Consider the following 21752-nt stretch of genomic DNA (forward strand, 5'->3'; position numbering starts at 1 on the left):
CCAGGAAGGAGAGGAGAAAGGTGTCGACAGCAAGACTGCCATGGGGCAACCAGACTGCAACACCAGACTAGATCTGGCAGTGAATTTGAATTTTGCTTACCATGCCACAGTCGCAACCCTTCCCCCTCCTGGTAAATTGCAGGAATGCTGATGATGAAAGGCCAGGTTTGCAATGGTGCCCCTCTTTCCTACTTCACTCTCTACATTAGAGGTAGTTAGACAGAATGTCATCCAGATGACTGAGCTTAGGAGGTCTCTAAGCCATTGGGTTAAAGCAGGGGTGGGAACCTGTGGTGCCTCAATTGTTAATGACCTCCTCATCATGAGTTCTGCAACACCTGCTTCCTGCTTTGTCTGGCCTGTTCCCACCTGGCCTGAGATGGTGGCGCTTTGACTGAATCAAAGCACAAAGGCTAATTCTGATGCTCAGGATACCTAGAAATCTTCAGAGTAGGATTTTGTTTAGGGGCTGCTGCTTGGATTAAGATTTAGCATTGAAGATGTATGATTTTTCTGTTATCTGGATTAGGTTATTGTCATTATTGTTATTATTAGAATTTATGATGGATTATCAGTGGACTTTGATTTTATTGTATGTTTATTACAGTATTTTTAATTAGCAAAAAAAAAATAATAGTGATAAACAGTAAGCTAAGTCTTGTAAGTGAATTATGTAAACTGGGTTTTTTTAGTAGTAGTAGAAGAAGAAGAGTTTGGATTTGATATCCTGCTTTATCACTACCCTAAGGAGTCTCAAAGTGGCTAACATTCTCCCTTTCCCTTCCTCCTCCACAACAGACACTCTGTGAGGTGAGTGGGGCTGAGAGACTTCAAAGAAGTGTGACTAGACCAAGGTCACCCAGCAGCTGCATGTGGAGGAGCGGAGAATCGAACCCAGTTCACCAGATTACGAGTCCATCGCTCTTAACCACTACACCACACTGGCTGTGTATGTGTGTTTGTCTGAGTATGGTTTACTATGGAAAGGCAGCATACAAATAAATTGCTGGGATGCTGGGATTTGTAGCTCAGCAACAGTGTTGGAGCAACATGTTGGCTACCCCTGTCATATACAATCCCTTACGTTTGTTCTAAATGTTTCTAGTATAATTAACATTGGAATAAACTTAGCTGATATATTTATTATCTACTTGTACACCAGCTTTTCTCCTTCACAGTATTTTCAATAACATTACTGAGTTCTGAAAACTACCTTGTATTTCCTAACTGCTTATATTCCTGCCAAGTCCAAATAAACCACGGAACTATTATAAAACAAAATGCAGAGTTATAAGCCCCAAAGTATAAATAAATTTATATGTTAAAATCAACAGATTTGTATAAAACAGATATATGCATAAAAGTAGCTACAACGAACCCAACAATTTCCTTAACTTTATTTCTGTTCTTTATTCATAACCGTTATTAAATACTGCTCATTATTTTCTTATTATAGACTCAACCCCAGATTGTCCTCCTCTGAAATTTCAGCAAGATTCATGTGGCTGCAGCATCTGCAATAAGCATTATCTACATAATGTTGCATGCAGGGCTTTTTTTCCAGCCGGAACTCACTGGAACTCAGTTCTGGTACCTCTCAGGTGGGTGCCATTGCCATTATAAGAGAACAAGGGAGGCATTTGTGGCGAGTTCCAGCACCTCACCTTAGAAAAATAGCACTGGTGGCATTGTTAGATGTTGCCTTCCCATCAGCAGGAAGCAACAGCTTCCTAAAAGATGTCCCACAATAAATGGAGGAAGATTGCTAAGTACAATTTGGGTAGAGTGTCATAAGCAAACATACTACACAGTTCTGGATAGTCAATTCAGTTTCAGAAAGGCACAATATACTATGTATATATTCACACAATCACTCACAGATATCATGGAAGAGACATAACAGCTTTAAGGTCTACTACCTTTCACATTAGAACACAAGGATGGGGACCTGCCCACACAACATGTTACTGAACTCCAACTCCCATCAGTTCCAGGCATCTTGGTCAATTGTTGGGTATGCTGGAAACTCTAACCCAACTATATCTGCAGGGCCACAGCTCTCCCAGCCCTGTTTTAACACATATATGAATGTATACACTGCAATATGCAAATCAAGAAGGGAGTAAAATGAAAGCTTGATGCGATCAAAGTGACAGTCTTTTCCACCCAAAAATAGCATGCAAAATGTCTAAACATCTAGCTAAGATTTTAAAAAATATTCCTCAGTCATTCTTTCCAAAAGGAGTTCATGATAGTCATGAATCAAGCCCACAGTAGAGCTGGAACTGATGACCAGACAGGAATTTTACACTCGCTTCTGATACTCTGAACTATTGTGTTCTCATAACAAAAGAAAATAGGTCCTGTGAGACCCAACCCTCAATAAATCTACATTGTATTCCAGTGCAATGCCTCCTTGGTCACACAATATAATCTCCAATCCCCATTTCTTTCTGAGTATAGACTGGGAGGTCATGGATACTGTGGTCAAATAAACATGTTACTCGTGTCAAATAAGTATGTTTGAATTAATATATTTTTGCCAGCCTCCCCCCATTTGAGAAATTGGAAATGCTCTTTCAGTGACCTATTGCAGAGGATTTCTAAGTCAACACATCCAGGAAATGAAAATTTGGGTGTACATACGGGAAGATAACTGGGAAGCTAATAATTGGTGAAACTGGTTACATACATGTGTGTATAGAGGAGATGTAAGCTTTTTAAGAAAAATGTTATATATTTGCTAAGTGTATTATGTTTTATAGGTTTCATACATGTTATGAATGCTCTTAACAAATTGGATATTAGTTTAATAAGCAGTTGTTTCTTGTTGTTCTGATAACTGTGTGCCCCAGAGTGTTAGATTGTTTGCAGCACATACAACATTTGCAAGAAGAAAAGATGTTTGTTACCTTTCCAACATACTGAGGATCTGGTCCAAAGTGCTCTTCTAAAACAAAGAACTGGTTCCAAACCCATCCACGTTTGGGACGATGGTGAACTTCCGTTTCCCCCTCTATATGTTTAGTTTGGTTTCTGGTCACCTTGATGGAGCCATGATGTGCAGTTCCACAACACCTCTGCACAAAACAGAGACAAACTAGGACTGGGCAGATACAAGATGTGCTCGTAATTCTCATTGTAGGATCGCTTTCCAGTTCAAGGTGTTTTCTTCCCCTTTCACCTCTTTTGCCTTCCCGCTATAATCCGTTAGTAGGCTCCCATGGAAGAAGGAAATAACTGATTTAACAAAACAGTCCAGAAAGTTTCTTTTAGCCTGTCCATGGTTCAGCTCCTCATTGGTCAGAGACTGGGTTCATTTACATCATGAAAAGCAAAGTGAGGAAGAGGCTGGGGTTTATTCTGTGATCTTCACAATTGACTGTTGGAGCCACACATTTTATACCTAATGGAAAGAAAAGGAGAAAGAGAGAGGGGGGAGAAAAAACACTTTATCACATCACTAAGAACAGTAATTTCAGATTTTTGACCTGCAGTAATGATGTACTTATTACCACATTAACAGGTTCTGCCAAGAGAATGTCCTGCAGCAACCAACATTCTTTTTAACCTTTTATAGAAACTGTGTGTGTTTATGCATCTAAAAATTAGTGTAGTGTTTCAATAGGTGCAGATGGCAAGAGCGGACTAGCACAATATCTTGCAAGTGTGTGAAGCTTTGATACAGGAAATTTATTTTATGTTTTATTTATGAAGATTTATAACCCATCCAGAGCCCTGCAGCTCGGGCCAGCTAATACAATTTCCTTATCTCGTGCATTCTTCACGAACCTTGTCAAGTAGGCTGCTTTCTAATCACGCTCCCATGAGTGCAGTTCATGCCATTCCATCTCAAGAGAGATTAGTAGTACTAGGGAAAGTGCAGAGACACTCAGAACAAATACCCTGGGATGTATCACACTTTCCACATTAGCACAATATGGCTGAGGTCTATAAAATCTTGCCCCGCGAATCGCAAGCACTTGTGAACACCTTGTTATTTGAGTGATCTTGTCTTGTCAGGCCTGTGAATTGATTTGCAGACCACTTGGTCAGATTAGCACCCCTCGCCCTTGCCACCAGGAGATGACTCCTTGGCCATCCCATCATCCTGTGTCACAAAAAATATAGTTCTGCTAGTTCCTGCTGACAATCATACTTGTTAGGTCACATGGAGAGAGAGAGAGAGAGAGAGAGAGAGAGAGAGAGAGAGAGAGAGAGAGAGAGAGAGACTCAGATCTTGTGACACAATTTTCCTGCATTGGAATGTTTTGAGTATTGATACACAGAGAATGCATGCAGAGCACTGTTTCTTTTTCATGGGGGGGGGGAGGCTTTCTGGGTTGGAGTTGGTCTTAGCAGCTGTAAGACCATGGGCAGGCAAATTAAGGCCCGGGGGCCAGATCCAGCCCAATCGCCTTCTAAATCTGGCCCATGGACAGTCCGGGAATCAGCCTGTTTTTACATGATTAGAATGTGCCATTTTATTTTAAAGGCATCTCTGGATTATTTGTGTGGCATAGGAATTCATTCATTTTTTCCCTTCAAAATATAGTCCGGCCCCCCACAAGGTCTGAGAGACAGTGGACCAGCCCCCTGCTGAAAAAGTTTGCAGACCCCTGTGTAAGACTATGCTACTGCTCCCTACTCCAATACTACAGGAAAATGATTATTACATGCACACACATAGACAAACATACACAGCACCTGGTTGGGAAAAGAGAATTCATACACACACACACATATGTATGTATTAGAAAGGAAAAGGAAAAAAAAACAACCACTGTGTGGAAGACATTTTGTAATTCTGATAACTGTATTTACTAGAATGTCAACCACAATAATGTCATGGATCTGTACTAATCAAAAGCTCCTGTAAGAAATCAGGGAGGGTGAGGGATTGGCAACTGAAAACAACTCAACAGTGATAAGGGGAGGTGGTAGCTTTTTTGGGGGGTATGACATCCCTACCTTTCAGACCCCAAACACACTGTATGTCCCCCTTTCTCTCTGATGCCAGGTTGCTGAGTACTTCTAGGAAACAGATATTTCTAAGAGGAGCTTATGGAACTGTGTTGGGTTTGTGTGTGTGTGTGTTTGGCAGGAGAAGAAAGATGCAAATATTCTGGAGAGAAAGATGAGAGTTGGGAAAGAAAGAGCATAATACTCTTGTCATCCTGCAAACACACACACAGAGAGATGCCTTAAAATCTAGCAAAAGCAACTGCTGCAGGAAACAGGTTGTCATGCGCAGGCCTCCTACACCCATGGGTGCCATTATCTTATGGTAATCACACCTCTGCCCTTCGTAGTGAATTGTTTAACAATCTAATGTGACAAAAGAAGGGGAATGATATAATATACTCAATACCCACTGGAATGAAGTTTGAAGAAACTCATCTTTCCAGGGTATTCCTGGTCAGGTTCTTGAAAATGAGGAAGACAAGTCACAGGAATATGCAGGCCTCAAAGTGCCCCAGTTCCAGCATGGCTTATGAATTTTTCTCTCTTGTTCTGTACACATGCTTCAAAATGAAGATTCCCACTGGAGCATGAGGCGCTTTTGCAGTGTTTGTACCGCATCCAAGTACAGTTCCATCAGGCAGCAACAGGGCAGAGAGCAAACACTAGCTCAATCCTTTTCTGCTAACTGCTAATTAAGGAGCAAAACACCCCCAGAGATGCACAGATTTTTCCAATGCAAAACAAGTTACAACATAATTTTGGCGCAAGAGCTTCCGCCAAAAGGAAAGAGGGAAAAATAATTACCTGGATCTACATCTGTATCTATTTGCTTGTGCCACTTCACACACAACAACCATCCCTCTGACAACTGCCCCACAAAAAAGGTTATTCTTTCCACATAATTAGTCTTATAGGATTGTTCCTGCTAAGACTCGACCAGGACTTCACAAGTCTGTGGTTCACTGCTACATTGGGTGGGAGGAAGGCTTAAACTAAAGATGAAGCTAACAATATTGATTGCATGTAATCTGCTTTCCAGGGAACACAAAATACTGTATTAACCTAGATCACTTAATCATTTGAAACCAGTATTATATCTGAGGTGAGAAGAGCAAGGGCTCAGTCACATCTCCCTATCCCTTTTCCAATAAATATTCAACATATTATTATCAATAATAAAACCAGCAGCACTCAAAGGTTACGAATGGGAGTTATTTCAATCACTGCATGGGTGAGAAGATCTTAAATAATTCAGCTGTTCTACTTTCCTTTTCCTTTTGCACAACCAACACAAAATTACTTCTCCCTAAGCCAAGAACAAATAGAATATGAACACTTGATATTAACTTCTACAAAACGCCATGGAAGAGACGCCATTCAGTTCCAGTTCTCTTGGACAAACAAGACTTAATAGATAATCTACATCTTCTCCTTTCATGTGCAGGATCACAAATTACACAGAGGCAACATCAGAGCTAGTAACCTGGAGACAGGATAGCAGTTCAATAGACCCTGGCAAGTTTTCCAGAGGAAACAGGCCAAAGTCAGTAGTGATGTGTTAGCAGCTCCTTGTGTCATGTGATTTTCCTGGTCTGAAAAGTTGCAGTATGCCCTCTGACCATCTAGATCAGCTGTTCTCAAACTGTGGGTCCCCAGATATTGTTGGACTACAACTCCCATCATCCCTGAGCTCTGGCCTTGCTAGCAAGGGGTGATGGGAGTTGTGGTTCAACAACATCTGGGGATCCACAGGTTAAGAAAGGCTGATCTAGATGGTGCTGCTGCTGCAGAGGAGCAATGACCTAAATTCTACTACCAACAAACTGCTCTAGTGATGCAGGAAGAAGTGCACCTGGGCCTCACTGCCACAGTCCCCAGTCTAAGGTCTGCAACACTAGCCATGGCTCCCCTGATAACAAGTATGGTTATATGATGCATGAGTTTCCAATCACATGTTTTTCCCACTCACACTTGATATCATTAGGCATGAAACCTAACCATGTTGTGCAGCAAGAGGACAGAAAATAATTGTTGTACAGCTCTATTACAATCGACAGAAATGTATATAGAAATTCACATAGACAGTAGACCTATACAAAGTGTCCTAGGACAACTCGTACTCCAGTTACTCCACATGCCTTTGGACCCAAGTCCTTTTCAGATAACCAACACAGTTTGACTGAATGTTTGAGGGATCCTGATAACACTGACAAGCTGAGCAACATACTTTGTAGGCACATTGCGTCTGATATCACAATCTATTGAATGTGCTGAAATATGTGGTGGGGCCCACCTGCCACCACAATCCTGAGTCCTCCCAGTGCACATTTATTGCCAGACACCTCATACAAGCAGATACACCTAAAGAACATATATCAGAGAGAAACACACTATGAGCAAAACATTAGGGACCCAGGGACTTGGACTGATATCACTCACCAGATGTCCCCCTTAGCACTGCCTTCTACGCTGTCCCAGCATGAAGACACTACTCTCCCATCATTGTCAGTCTGTGAGGATGACCCTCCTGTACTTCTTTTGCTCCACACCTAGACAAGACCATGCAACTGCAGAATCAGTTCTGGACCCTTTAAAGCAGGTTTGGGGAACTTTGGGCCCTCCATAAATTGCTGAACTACAACTCCCATCATCCCTGGCCATTGGCCATGGTTGCTGTGGCTAATGGGAGTTGTAATTTAGCAACATCTAGAGGTACAGTGGTGCCTCGCAAGACGAAATTAATTTGTTCCGCAAGTTTTTTCTTCTTGTGAGTTTTTCGTCTTGCGAAGCACGGTTTCCCATAGGAATGCATTGAAAATCAATCAATGTGTTCCTATGGAAACCGCCTTCAGACCAGGTCCAGGGACAGTCTGTCCCCCGACCTCTTCTGAAGGCTGGGGGGAGGGAGAGACAAGGGCTTTTCTTCCCACCGCCAGGCTTCAGAAGGCTGTTCTGAAGGCTGGCGGTGGGAAGAAAAGCCCTTCTCCCCACCTCCCGCCCCGCAAGCTCCGGGGACAGGAGGGCTTTGCTGCCAACCGACAGCATTTTAAAAGCCCCCGCTGTCCCAGGGCGATTTTAAAATGCTGGCGGGCGGCAGTGAAGCCTCCGCTGTCCCGGGGCGATTTTAAAATGCTGGCGGGCGGCAGCGAAGGATTCGCTGCCGTCCCCCAGCATTTTAAGATCGCCCGGGACAGCGGAGAAGTCTACGCTGCCCCAGGGGCTTTTAAAATGCTGGGGGTCGGCAGCAAAGGCTTCGCTGCCGCCTGCCAGCATTTTAAGATCGCCCGGGACAGCGGAGAAGTCTCCGCTGTCCCGGGAAGGCAGGCGGGGGGGAGCAAAGACTTTTACCCCCCGCCGGCCTTCAGAAGAGGTCCAGGACCTCTTCTGAAGGCCGGCGGTGGGCGAAAGTCTTTGCTCCCGACCGCCAGCATTTTAAAAGAGGTCCCCGGAGATTTCCCTATGGGCTTTCTTCTTGCGAAGCAAGCCCATAGGGAAATTCGTCTTGCGGAACGACTCAAAAATGGAAAACTCTTTCGTCTTGCGAGTTTTTCATTTTGCGAGGCGTTCGTCTTGCGAGGCACCACTGTACAGTAGTTCCCATCCCTGCTTTAAAGTTCTCTCAAAGTGGTGGAGTCACTGGAAGGGAATGCCCTGCCATGCTTCTTAACCCTTCTGAAACCTGATGACTCTGTCCTTTCACACATCAGCCAGCAGGAATCACTGGGAGCTATCCATGGTACTGATACGCCTTGCCTTGTGCTGAGCCACACTTGGACTTGTAATTGCTACCAAATCATCTACAGGCACCAAACCTCAACAGAATAAGGTGCAAAGACATGTTACAGTATTTGGGGAAACCACTTCCAGAAGAGGCTCCTGGGAATGTAGAAGCACAAGATGGGTGGATGCGTAACCCTTTCCTCACTCATATTTTTCCTGCTCCAACCACCCCTTCGCAGTATCTTTGCACCCACAAAGTTTCAGATTTGTTTCTCTCATCCACCTTTCCATCCATGAACAGATTCAAATGACTAAGCTCAATTATCACTATGTGGTACATTCAAAGACCATTATACCAGTAAAGCTTTTGTCTGATTGCTCTGTGTTATGGACAGATCACATTTTTATAGCACTTTGAGGATACTCTCTTCCCCTCCCTCCTTTGTGTTTACTTCACTGTGTGCTAAAATTGGTCTGGTTGCAAAATGGAGCAATTTGGCAGCTGCATTACCACTATGCAGGTGTAATACATGAATAGGTGAACAGACAGGTGAATAAACACAATCTTAGAAGTATTGTACAATGAAACAAATGCTATAAATACACATGCTTAGCTGATAGTTCAAGAGCAGGCTGTTCTGCTTCTCTCTGCAATTTTAGACTGTGTATTGAGGTTCCTGCCTGAGAGACAGGGGGATTTTCTGCACCTACCAATATCATAGTGGCATGGTCACTGGGGTTTTTCCAGATTTTGGGGGCATGCATATATACAACATCATTGGTATTCAGCTAGTATTGCAGAATAGTGCACTCAAAAAGATGTTTTTCTTCTTCTATTGCAAAAAATAAATAAATCTGACTTTGATTTGCAAGCTCAGTTCGGAAGATATGTGGCTGATAGAGATTGTGGCATTGAGTCAAAGTACTGCCATGTGTGGCAAACAAAAGTTTATGACAGTAACCAAGTTTGGCCTAGCTCAGGCAAACACATAGCTCCTTCTCTAATCTCCTACATTCCCACAATATTAGAATTCCATAATGCTAGGCCTTAACCCCCTGCCCTCCTAAAAAAGAAAGAAAGAAAGAAAGAAAGAAAGAAAGAAAGAAAGAAAGAAAGAAAGAAAGAAAGAAAAGAAAGAAAAGCTGAGAAAGGGGTATACCTGTTTGCAAGCTCTTAATTCCAACATATATTAATGGAATATATGGACTCAGGGGTTTATTGGCTGAGGGAGCCAGCGTACAGCTTCCAGGTCATGTGGCCAGCATGACAAAGCTGCTTCTGGTGAACCAGAGCAGCACACGGAAACGCTGTTTACCTTCCCACCGGAGCAGTACCTATTTATCTCCTTGCACTTTGATGTGCTTTCGAACTGCTAGGTTGGCAGGAGCAGGGTCCGAGCAACGGGAGCTCACCCCGTCACAGGAATTCGAACCGTGACCTTCTGATCGGCAAGCCCTAGGCTCTGTGGTTTAACCCACAGCACCACCCGCATCCCATATTAATGGGTAGAGGAACACAAAAGAATGTTGTGGCAGGGGGTTGGACTCGATGGCCCTTGTGGTCTCTTCCAACTCTATGTTTCTATGATTCTATGATTCTATAAAAGGAGTGTGACTACAGTCAGTGGGCTTTTCTATTTTGGGCACAACCAGTCATTAGAATGGAAAGAAATAAACCCTGTAGTCACTCTAATAACAGTGGCATGTGACCAAAGATTCAGACAACCAGCTGCAATTTGACTCTTAAAAACATTGGCAGAAACAATAACTATACAACTGCAAATCTTAGTGCAGGAAAACATGGTACAGTGGTACCTCTGGTTACGTACTTAATTCATTCCAGAGGTCTGTTCTTAACCTGAAACTATTCTTAACCTGAGGTACTACTTTAGCTGTTGCCGCGCTGCCACCACATGATTTCTGTTCTCATCCTGAGGTAAAGTTCTCAACCTGAGGTACTACTTCCAGGTTAATGGAGTCTGTAACCCAAAGTGTTTGTAACCCAAGGTACCACTGTATGAGTGTGTGCATGTAAGAGGGCATAAGGGGAAAGCAAACACAACGTATGCAAAGAAAAGTTATTATTGCACTAAAAGATAACATAGAAACAAAAGCAGACACAGTTACAGTCACAATTTTAAGGTAGCATTCTTCATTGGTGGCAGAGACAATCTATAGTACTTTATGAACAAAACCTCTCATCTGCATTTTGGCAGGTTTGTGCATCTGCCTCGCTCATCTCAAAAGGAAGATGCTACAGGACTTTCAGTTCCTACATCTGCATGCTTCACATTGGCATGAGGACATACACCCCCTTGCTCCCTCAGATCCTTTATACTGCAGTATTTAATTAGCCAGTTGCCCATTGGAGGAGAGTAGCAACATTTTTCTGCCTACGCTATACTGCTGATCTGATGGGGATGGAGATATCTAATTGTTCTTTTGCCACATCCTTTGGGTGCACAAGAGCATGAGCTCAGTAAGAAGCCAACACTCTCTGACCTCCCCAAAGCTTTGTGCAAGCAAATCAGGATGAAAGCTAAACAAACAGGTCATCTGGAAGTGACCTACATCTGCATTGTACTCACCGTGTCTGGGTGTCAGCATGAAGAACAAGCTTACACTGAATACCGTTGCTTCACTCCACATGTAATCAACATTCCATTAGACAAATCCAAGTCCAAACGTTCCTTCTCAACTCCACGTTTCGATCTTTCAGTGGTTGCTTCTTTTCCTTGTTCAGTAAGATACTTCTTGCGAATGGGCATCTGCGACCCTGCTAAAAAGAAGAAATAAATATTATATAGACAACTGTCTCTTTGAGGAAGGTCTTGAGAATCCATTTATGATATTTCTTTCCCCTTTTTATGGAACAGTCTACACGTAGGATTTCTGTTGTTCCTTGATAATTATTTCTTGAATGAGGTCTCTCTGTGTTTATGCTGCTTGATCAATTTTATTGCATATATTCTGCCTCTGATGAAGCACAGCAGTTCAAACTGCTTAAGATTTCTAATTCTACCATTGATAATACCTGTGGGTTTTGGAGCTGTGTGTGTATGTGTTCATGATGGGGTTTTTCCCCCTTTGCAAGAAAGAACATATGCTACCACTGAGCCAACTTTTCTTTTCTTTTTTTATCTCCTGGGAACCCTTGCAAAATGAGTTCCATATCTCTTGTGTTGCTGCAGGTTGGAGTTAAAATAAATAATTAAATAAGTTGATGGAGGGGTACCGGAAGGGAGGGATAAAGTTCTTCTTGTGCTGCTGAAACTCATTAGAGTATACTTGGTTCCTGCTTAGCAAAGCAGTGAGACTCTAATGAATTCCCAGCGACCCAACTGTAGCATCGTGATGCAAGCCAAATGAAGCTTTGCAACCAGGAAAGCACAAAGGCCAAGATGAACTGTAAATCAGCTGGGGTTTCAGAGGGCTTCGGAGCTCACCTGTCTGGTCAGACACCAGCAAGACACTTCCAGGGTCCACACCACATACAGTCATACAGTGTCAACTGGCTGGTTTGCCTCACTTCCTGCAGCCACATTCCCCATACTCTCCAAGACTTCTCCAATGAAAATAGGTGTGTCCTATTCTATTATTATTATTATTATTATTATTATTATTATTATTATTATTATTATTATTATTATTATTATTTTACCCCAGCCACTCTGGGCAGCTTCCAACAAATATAAAAACAGAATAAAACATCAAACATTTTAAAACTTCCCTATGCAAGGTTGCCTTCAGATGTCTTCTAAAGGTTGTATAGTTACTTTAGTTACTTATCACTTTGGCTCAGGGGGTAACATTTTGCTAATGAAAATAGGAATGTCTTAAGGAAACTGGGATGGCTTCTGTAAATATGGGACTGTCCCTGGAAAATGGGGACACTTGGAGTGTTTGCATTCACACTCTTGAAGCCAGGAGTGAGTTGTCCAAACCTAACGTTTGAAATCAGGATTCCGTCATTCTCAAAGATGCCATCAACTAGACTAAATAATGCTGTCAGCTACAAATGAAGCAAATTGATGCCTCATTGAAAAACCAAAACAACAAACAAGATGCACCCATATTTCATTAAGTGCTTACATATTCATATTGCTCTGTGCAACCCATTCATTTGCCCAGATACCTTACAATAAGGTTACCAGGGTTTTTTTTCAGTGAATCCGGGGACACAATAAACAAACAAACAATACACATTCAGGAAGTTGATGCTGCAGTGATGGTGGTGACAGAGGGGCGGCCACTGCCTTGACCTCAACCATCATGTTTACCCTTCCTCTGAGGCTTTTATCTCCTGTCTCCATGAGGCTGGGCAGCCCCTGAGTTGTACATTCTTCGGTGGTGGTGGTGGTGGGGAAGTGGTGCGTGGAAGGCAAAGGAGGAGGGCCGAGAGTGGCGGCAGTGAGGCTCGGGCAGTGCAATGCCTCCCTTCCCATCGGAGCAGCCCCAAACCCATTCCTACTTGTGTGCAAGCAGGAGGGGATGGGGATCCCTCAGCGGGGAAGGGAGGCTTCACACTGCCTTTCAGAGCGGCCCCATCCCAACTCATACTTGTGTGCAAGCAGAAGGGGGCAGGGATCCCTCAGCTGGGAAGGGAGGCTTCACACTGCCTAACTGAGTGATCCCTGCCCTCTCCTGCTTGCACACAAGCTCTGATAGGCAGTGTGAAGCCTCCCTTCACAGCTGTGAGATCCCCTCCCCCTCCTGCTTGTACACAATTAGGAGTTTGGGGGCTGCTCCGATAGGCAGCATGAAGCCTCCCTTCCCAGCTTAGTTGCTGGGGTCAGGGAAGGTGGAGGCAGCCCGGAAGATGCATCTTAGAGACACTGCACCACCATCATATGGGGACTTCCAAGCAGCTCCTGAAGCCAGCCAGAGCCAACTGTTCCAGGCTGCTGAGAGATTGCCGCTGCTGCGTTTCCCAGGGACATTAGATGAAATCCAGGGACATTCCGGGGATGGAATTTGTCCGGGGACTTATTCACAAATCTGGGGACTGTCCCCGGGAAACAGGGACGTCTGGTAACCCTACTTTACAAGACAGAACACAGGGTTGCACTGGTATGTTATTGAAAAGCAACTTCTTGACAGTGGAACATGTACTCACTAGGTGGTTTGGGGCTCTTGCATTGCCAGTTTTCCCCCACCCCTCCTCAGTGCACCAGTGGAATGTGCAACTTGTGAAATAAGCTACTTTTAGAGATGGGGAGGTAAATTTTTCAGACGGCAGGAAGAGTGTGAAATGATGGGAAAGGATTAATAGTCATATTTAAAATCCAATCCTGAAAAACAATACAGTGGTACCTCGGGTTAAGTACTTAATTCATTCCGGAGGTCCGTTCTTAACCTGAAACTGTTCTTAACCTGAAGCACCACTTTAGCTAATGGGGCCTCCTGTGCCGCCGGAGCACAATTTCTGTTCTCATACTGAAGCAAAGTTCTTAACCCGAGGTAATATTTCTGGGTTAGCAGAGTCTGTAACCTGAAGTGTATGTAACCTGAAGCGTATGTAACCTGAGGTACCACTGTAATGGTGTCTAAGTTCTAAAGAAAGCAAGAGACAAAGTTATTCGTGACTATTGGAAGTTTCGTATGATATAACAGGATGTCTAGGCCCACACAACTTTCTCTGGATTTTTCTTTTTCTTTTATTGAGGTGGGGAGGGTCTTACAATATACTATTTTTAATATATTATTACCCACCCATAGCAGTTGAGACCAGGTACATTACAAAAGCAAACAAACCATCAGACTAGAATGAAGAAATTTTTAAATGTTGGCAAGATGTTTAGGGAGGGGGTCAACCACTGAAACAGTTTTGGAAAGTGGAAATGGAGCAATGTAAAACAAGGACACAGAAATTGGGCAGGAATGAATCAATTCACTAAAGCAAACTGGGAAAGAGAACAAGTGCATATACTGTGCAATTGTATGGATATATATATATATATATATATATATATATATATATATATGCAGAGCTGTATCTATCACAGCTGGATTTGCTCCCAGCTGTTAACAGGAAGAAACAGAGGCTGAGAGAACAAAAAAACCTGGAAGAGAACATTTCACAGGCACTGTGATGTATTGAGGGAGTCTACAGTGATGGCGCCTCTGATAGTGTTTGGATGTGAGCTGTCATAACATGAAGGACTAGGCAGGATTTATTTATTAATTTACTAAAACATTTCCATGCTGCCTCCTTTTAGAAGTTAAAAGTAAACCAGGAATAGCTCAGGATGGGAGTAGGGTGGGGTAGAGATATTATGAAGGAGGGTTTGAATCCAATAGGCAGGAAAGGGATGCCAGAGGGATGGGTATAAGAGGAGGAAATAAAGTTGAAGGCTGTCTAGGGAGAGTACTCCACAGAGTGGGTACCACTATCCCAAAGCTCTGCTCCCTGACTCTGCAGATGGAACTTCAGCAAGCAGCAAGACATGGAGCAAGGCTGACTCTGCAGATCTTAATGTGTGGAGAAGGGCATGTGGCAGAAAGCAATCCCTGATACCTTTTGCAGGTGATAAATAGTACTCTGAATTCTCACAGTAACAGCACAGCTGAGTATTCCCCATCTGCTTCACCCCAACACACACACACACAATGTGTTTGAGTTATAACATTTTAGGTCCGCAGCTGAAATGTAAACAGATCCTTAATTACTGCAGTGTGTGTGTGCGCGAGAAAGTAGAGAATGATTGGCAAAACGGCCTTAAAACACTCAAGAGCTCATTAGTTGGGGCTTAAGCAATAAAGCCCTTTATCTAACTTTAGCTGTCCTCTTAAAGCTGACTTCTCAAAAACCTGTTGCTTAAGCGTTGATGGGAAAGCCAGCTTTAATAGCTCAGCTGCTGGCAAAATGCCCGACAATTTAAGACTGTGATTCATTTGTGGTCTATTTTTCTCATTCTCTCTCAGCCAGTTAAAGTCAAGGGTAACCAAAGCAGTGATCTGAACCTTCAACCCAGAGCTCAGATGCTAAGTGAACCAAAACTTTTCTGACGTTTGAAAATGACCACTTAACTCTCCTCCCTCTCCCCATTATTTTTCATTTCTACCTGCCAAGACAGGAAATGTAAGCACTAAAATATTGCAAAGATCGACAACACACACTCGCAGCATTCCTATTTGAATCTAGAAGGCAAAAGTGTTTCCCTGGAACCAGCAGAAAAGGCCAGCGACATGCATAAGCAGGTTCCCTTGACCACAGCCAATATGGCAAGGATATGCAACTCCATCTGCACTGTGATGGGCATATAAGGCCCACTGAATGGTCTGGATGTGTGTGTTTTTACAGATAAATGCCCCTCTCTATCCGGTTACTGAAGGGAATTCATTCTGCATCAGGGCTTTTGCATTTCAGAGGATAATAACTGTATTACTGGATCAGAGCCCTAATTCAACATTCTGTTTCCAACAACCAGCAGCCAGATGTCTCAGACAAGAAGGGTTTCATAGAGCAAAACTGGACAGGAACCCATACCCAAGACTAGCAAGTGTATAAATGTTCTTTTAGCACAGCGATTGGAGCTTTTCTCTCAATGCAAACAGAATGCCTGGTGGGAGGGGATCTGGTTCAGGAATAATTGCTAATTGAATGAATGGTGTCACATCTAGTTTGACCCTAAATTATAGTTTTCCCCCTATGGTATGCCTCAAGAGCCTGGTATTCAGATCTACATGGAAGTTCCATTAACAACTCAGAGGCTTACTCATTAATTTGTCTAATACTTAACAAAAGAAAAACCAGCCATCTGAGCTAGAGATCATTAGTATACCTTGTGGCACAGAAGTCCCCTGATAGTTATGTGGTTTGGCCGTGAATCTACTGCTATCCAGCTTCATTACATCACTGCATGTTCTATAATAATAATAATAATAATAATAATAATAATAATAATAATAATAATAATAATAATTTATACCCCGCCCTCCCCAGCCAAGGCCGGGCTCAGAGTGGCTTACAAGCAATAATAAAAACAAGTTGAATGATTACAACTTAAAAACAAAATTAAAATACAACATTAAAATATTGAAACATTAAAATATTAAAATGTAGCCTCCTCGCAAGAGGAGAAGGAAAAGAAAAAAGGAAGAGAGGGAGGGAATCAAATTGGCTCCAAGCCAAAGGCCAAGCAGAACAACTCTGTCTTACAGGCCCTGCTGAAAGAAATCAGATCCTGCAGGGCCCTGGTCTCATGAGGCAGAGCGTTCCACCAGGCCAGAGCCAGAGTTGAAAAGGCCCTGGCTCTGGTTGAAGCTAATATAACTTCCTTAGGGCCCGGGACCACTAGGGTGTTGCTATTTAAGGACCTTGAGGCTCTTTCTCTCTCTTCTACTATTCTGAGAGGCTTCTGTCCACACTTTCCACACACCAATAGCAAACACACAAGCCTTTTTTATGACTTCCATGTAAGCTGCCTGTATGCTGAGCATTAATTCTGCAGGAGCAAAGTCATGTCCACTGGTGGTGTAATATCACAAATACCAACGGCGGACATTTGTCTGAATGCGAGTCCTTACGTAGCCACCCTCTCACAAGAAGGAGATATCAGAAGGGTTGGTGAAACTTGCATTAAGGGAAAACATGAATAGCAAAAATACACCAAATGGGACAGAAGGAACCCAAAAAAGCTCATTGTGGACTTGGTAAGTTCAGGAAGAACATAATAAGAACCTAACAAGAGCCATTAGGCCAGCATCTTGTTCTCACAGTGGCCAACCATATACCTGTGGGAAAATTGCGAGCAGAACATGAGCACAGCTGTACTCTGCCCTCATATGATTCCCAGGAAAAGGTTGTCAGGAGTTCAGCCTACACCCGACTGGCATGTTCCCTCCCTCCTGGTCAATTCTGCCCGAACATCACAGCGACCGATTTATCTACTTGCACTTTGATATGCTTTCTGCTAGGTTGGCAGGAGCAGGGACCGAGCAACGGGAGCTCACCCCATCGCAGGGATTCGAACCGTCGGCCTTCTGATCAGCAAGTCCTAGGCTCTGTGGTTTAACCCACAGCGCCACCCACGTCCCTGCTTGATGTAGATAGGGTCAAATAAATTCATCTCCTTTAGTTGGTTGCTACCTTGGCTATATAATTTGCTCTAACTGTTGGCCATGCTAGCTGACCTTGATGTCCAATAACATCTGGAGGCCAAAGGATTTCCTGCCCCTGAACTTAAGACATTTAGCCCGCCAGATTCAAGACTCTGAAGATGCACAACATTATTATAAGAAATCCTTTTTTTTCTATTTTGAAACCTGTTTTCCTGCTCCAAAGGAATGGATTTCTATGGAAAAGTCTTTGCTTTTAAAAAAAAAAAGTCAGCTTGTTTAGTTTTCATTAGACGTTCTTCCATTGACAGTCTTCACTGACAGTCCCCTTGCATCATGTTGCTTGTAGTCCCACTCTCTTAGCCTAACAGCTTGCTATAGTTTAACAGGAAATTTCTAAGTCTGTAGCCACTGTGAAAATTCGCACAGATGCTTTCTCCAAGCAACCTTCATAAGGAACCAAATCCCACCCCATCCCCCACTTTGCAGTTTAGCATTATAGCACAAACTGGTTGTGAGAGAAAGCTGCCGCCTGAACACTGGTACAAGAGGACATCTTGACTCAACCCCCCCCTAGAAAGCTATTGCTAGATGTCAGGTGCTTCCTTTGGAGAGTAAAAAAAAAAAAAAAAAAAGGATTTCTCTGAAAGGAGGACAAGGCAACAGTGTTTGGTCAAGGGCTCCGTGTTCTCCTTGAGGCTACACAAGCAGCAGCAAAAAGATTTCATTTTCCGTTGAACAAATTTGACAGAGCCCTCTGCTCACCTTCATCTCTCTGCCAGCCATGCCTCACTTGCACAAAGACGCAAAAACACAGGAGAAAACAAAATGGGGACAATGATCAAACACAACCACTGCTGCGTTGCTGTTATCGTCTTCTCGACTGAGCAGACCCTTCCCTTCTGATTAACCTTTTCGATAAGTATGAAGTGAGGAAATCATTTAGACTGCCTCACCTGATGCTTGCATTTTGAATGAAAATGGCGAGAAAATCCGAGGGTTGGGATATTTGCCTCCCTTTGGGGAAGGGGTCTTCTAAACCCCTAGAGATCTTTTCCAACTCCTGCTTGAGCAAGCCCTTGTGACATCCCTTCTAAAAATGCATTCCTTCCTCCATACCCCCTTCAGAAGGAGCCAATATCATTTGCTTGAGCTCATGTGTATTCAGCTCACTCTTTTGAAATATCATTTCCTTTTAGCCCATTTCTATCCGTGGTTTAAAAAAGAAGCTATTATAATTAGACTTTGGCCTTCTCCTCTTTACTTTGGTCTTTGCCAAAGTCTAACATGCTCTGATTTCTGGCAATATTTATTTCCTTAAACTGCTGTACTCCTCTCAAGCACATCAAGTAGCAGCATGTCACCTATATGGAAGATCTAAGAAGCAAATAAAAGACCTTGCAGCTCTGATTCAAGTGTTAGCACTCCGCCCCAACATACAGTACTCAATTTGACACATCAGTGGAACAATAAGAGGGGAAATGGGTGTGGGGAGGAAACAACACCTTGAAGAGTACACAAAACCTACAATCTCTCAATCTTGGGTCACCTTGATTTTCACTGACAGGATATGAAAAATCCCAACTGCACTCACAGCATGTTTTTATTGCTGTTCTCTAGTTTTTACATCTTGATTGTTTAGGAAGCAGAAGCAAACAATAAGTCCATTATTTACGGGAGCAAACAAATTAAAAGCTTAATTTTTCATAAGATGCTTTACGATTGCCTTTTACAAAATCACCTTATACATTGTCTACTCAAAAGTAAACCCCGTGGAGTTCTATGGGGCTTACTCCCATGGAAGTATGTATAGGGTTGCAACCGGAATGTGCATTTTCCTATAGTAATATAAAAGTGATTTTGGATTACATGCTGGGTAGAATACCTGCACATGATGAAAGGAGTCAATTACATAACAAAATAACCTATTCTTTATCTTTCTTCAGCTACTTGCGCATAGCATGTTAATTTGGAAATAATTGTTACATCCTAAAACCTTCAAAATACCTATTCTTAAACACTAGGTGTTTAAGAATAGCATTTGAAGAACTAGCATTTGTCCTGTATTGTGTGTACTATATATACTTCCATCTGTAAATTCTTTGGTACCAACTCTTTGTTTCTGTTAACAAATATTTTAGGATCTTAGACTGTTTCAATATATTACAAACCTATTTTAAAATTCACTTAATATATTTTCATGGTAGTTTTTACAACCTAAGGCAAGCCTATAAAGCAGTTATCACCACTTCCCCAAGCTGTGAAAATCACTACTGCATTTTGTTTCCTTTGAGTTGCGACATCCTTGTAATATATGTTTATTCACAAATATATAGAAACTACTGGGAGCAAGCAGACTCCCAAAGCAGTGTCTTAGGTAGACAATGATAAAACATATTTTGTAATTGTTAGCTAATGTCCTGTGGTGTTACACATTTTTGCATGGTTTTTATTGCCTAGGCAGATGCATTATGTGACCCATGAGAGCAGCAAAATAACCAGACTGTACAATGGTGATGGGATAAAATCAGGCAAAATCTTAGACACAGGAGTCAGGGCAAAGGTTGGCATGGCATTGGGTCCCAGGATCAGTTCATCATTCCAGAAGCCCCAAGTTGATGGAATAGATTTGCTGGGTTTGGATCACGATGGAAGGTGGTGTTAGGATATAGTTACATTCCACCTTTAGAACAGATGTGTGGATTGTTGTATGCCACATGTCTGTTTACTTCCAGCACAGTCTGCTGGGAACTTCCTTTGTATATTGCTTTTGCTATACGGCTGTTTGCTTGGACATGAAGGGAAGCAGACATGTTTTTCCTTTGTTCCTGATGCTGAATAAACACCTGTAAATATGCTTGCAAACGCCTCTGTCCACCACTTCCATTGTGAAAAGTTATTCACTCTGCTGATCAGAGCATGCTCAGTCTCTGAAGGCTTCTCAGGCTTGAGTCACTGATTGATGCTGTTCTGAGAACTGGAGTTTGCCCGGCTGCCAGCCGGTGGCTGGAGCCAGCTGGGGGCCTACCAAATGCCCCCATCTCCCCGGACGCATCCCAACAGGTGGCCCATGTTGAACCCTGCCCATTGTGCAAGCCAAGAAAGCAAGGCCTCACTGGGGGACCAGGGTGCAGATTCCAACCAGGCAGATACTGAACACAAGCTTGGGTTTGCCATGGTCAGTCCTCTCCTCAGGTCCCTTATGTGTCTCCCTATCCTATGTTGATCCTGACCAATGCCATTTCCGCCCTCATACAATGTTCTTTCGCCTAACAAAGGAAAGTCATAATTTCACTGAGGGAAAGGGCAGGGGGGGGGTTCAACCAAGTGTTAATCAGGCTGGGGGGGGAATCATTTCCAGCCCTGTCAACCAGTGACCCAAAATTGCTCAGTGAAGGCTCTAAGCCAAGGGTGGGCAGGCAGGAAGCTCTCAAAAAAAATGGCTGTGAGCTCCAGAGGAAGCAGCCTTATATGGGCTTTCCCCTCCCTTCTGAAGCAATGTCTCATGGGACAGCTTTTTCCCAGGAGCCCATCACACAGAGAGGATACTGGGCAAAACCTTGCCCAGTATTTTGCTGCAATCTATGGGCCACAGCGTCACCAGGCAAAGTCATCCCGTGCTTATGGGGCACATAATGGGGCTTGTATAAATGTATAATTGCTGTAATCCATTTTGGTTTCCCCCTGCCCATAGAATTGCAATCTACAATATTTTTTTAGATAGATAGATGATAGACAGATGATAGATGATAGATAGGTAGATGATAGAGATAGATAGATAGATAGATAGATAGATAGATAGATAGATAGATAGATGATAGATAGATAGATGATAGATAGATGATAGATAGATAGATATGGCCTAACTCAGGCATAGGCAAACTCCACCCCTCCAGATGTTTGGGACTACAATTCCCATCATCCCTGACCACTGGTCCTGTTAGCTAGGTATGGTGGGAATTGTAGTCCCGAACAACTGGAGGGCCAGAGTTTGCCTATGCCTGGCC

General features: G+C 43.0%; 1 protein-coding gene across 6 annotated transcripts in view; it reads right to left on the reverse strand.

The window, feature by feature from the left end:
* The window catches only part of CDH18 (cadherin 18), a 686153-nt gene that overhangs the window by 231543 nt on the left and 432858 nt on the right, over positions 1–21752 (reverse strand). For 4 of the 6 annotated variants that reach the window (XM_081206319.1, XM_081206322.1, XM_081206321.1 and 1 more), the window contains 2 exons: positions 11274–11464; positions 2913–3406 (listed from right to left, as the gene is read on the reverse strand). In XM_081206319.1, the coding sequence (XP_081062445.1) occupies positions 2913–3140 (228 nt within the window). In that variant the 5' untranslated portion in view covers positions 3141–3406; positions 11274–11464. The remainder of the gene's footprint in view (positions 1–2912; positions 3407–11273; positions 11465–21752) is intronic. The other 2 variants (XM_081206320.1, XM_081206324.1) reach the window with 2 other exon arrangements.

This window comes from Podarcis bocagei (genome assembly GCF_964188305.1).
Source record: "Podarcis bocagei genome assembly, chromosome: 8".
NCBI lineage: Eukaryota > Metazoa > Chordata > Lepidosauria > Squamata > Lacertidae > Podarcis > Podarcis bocagei.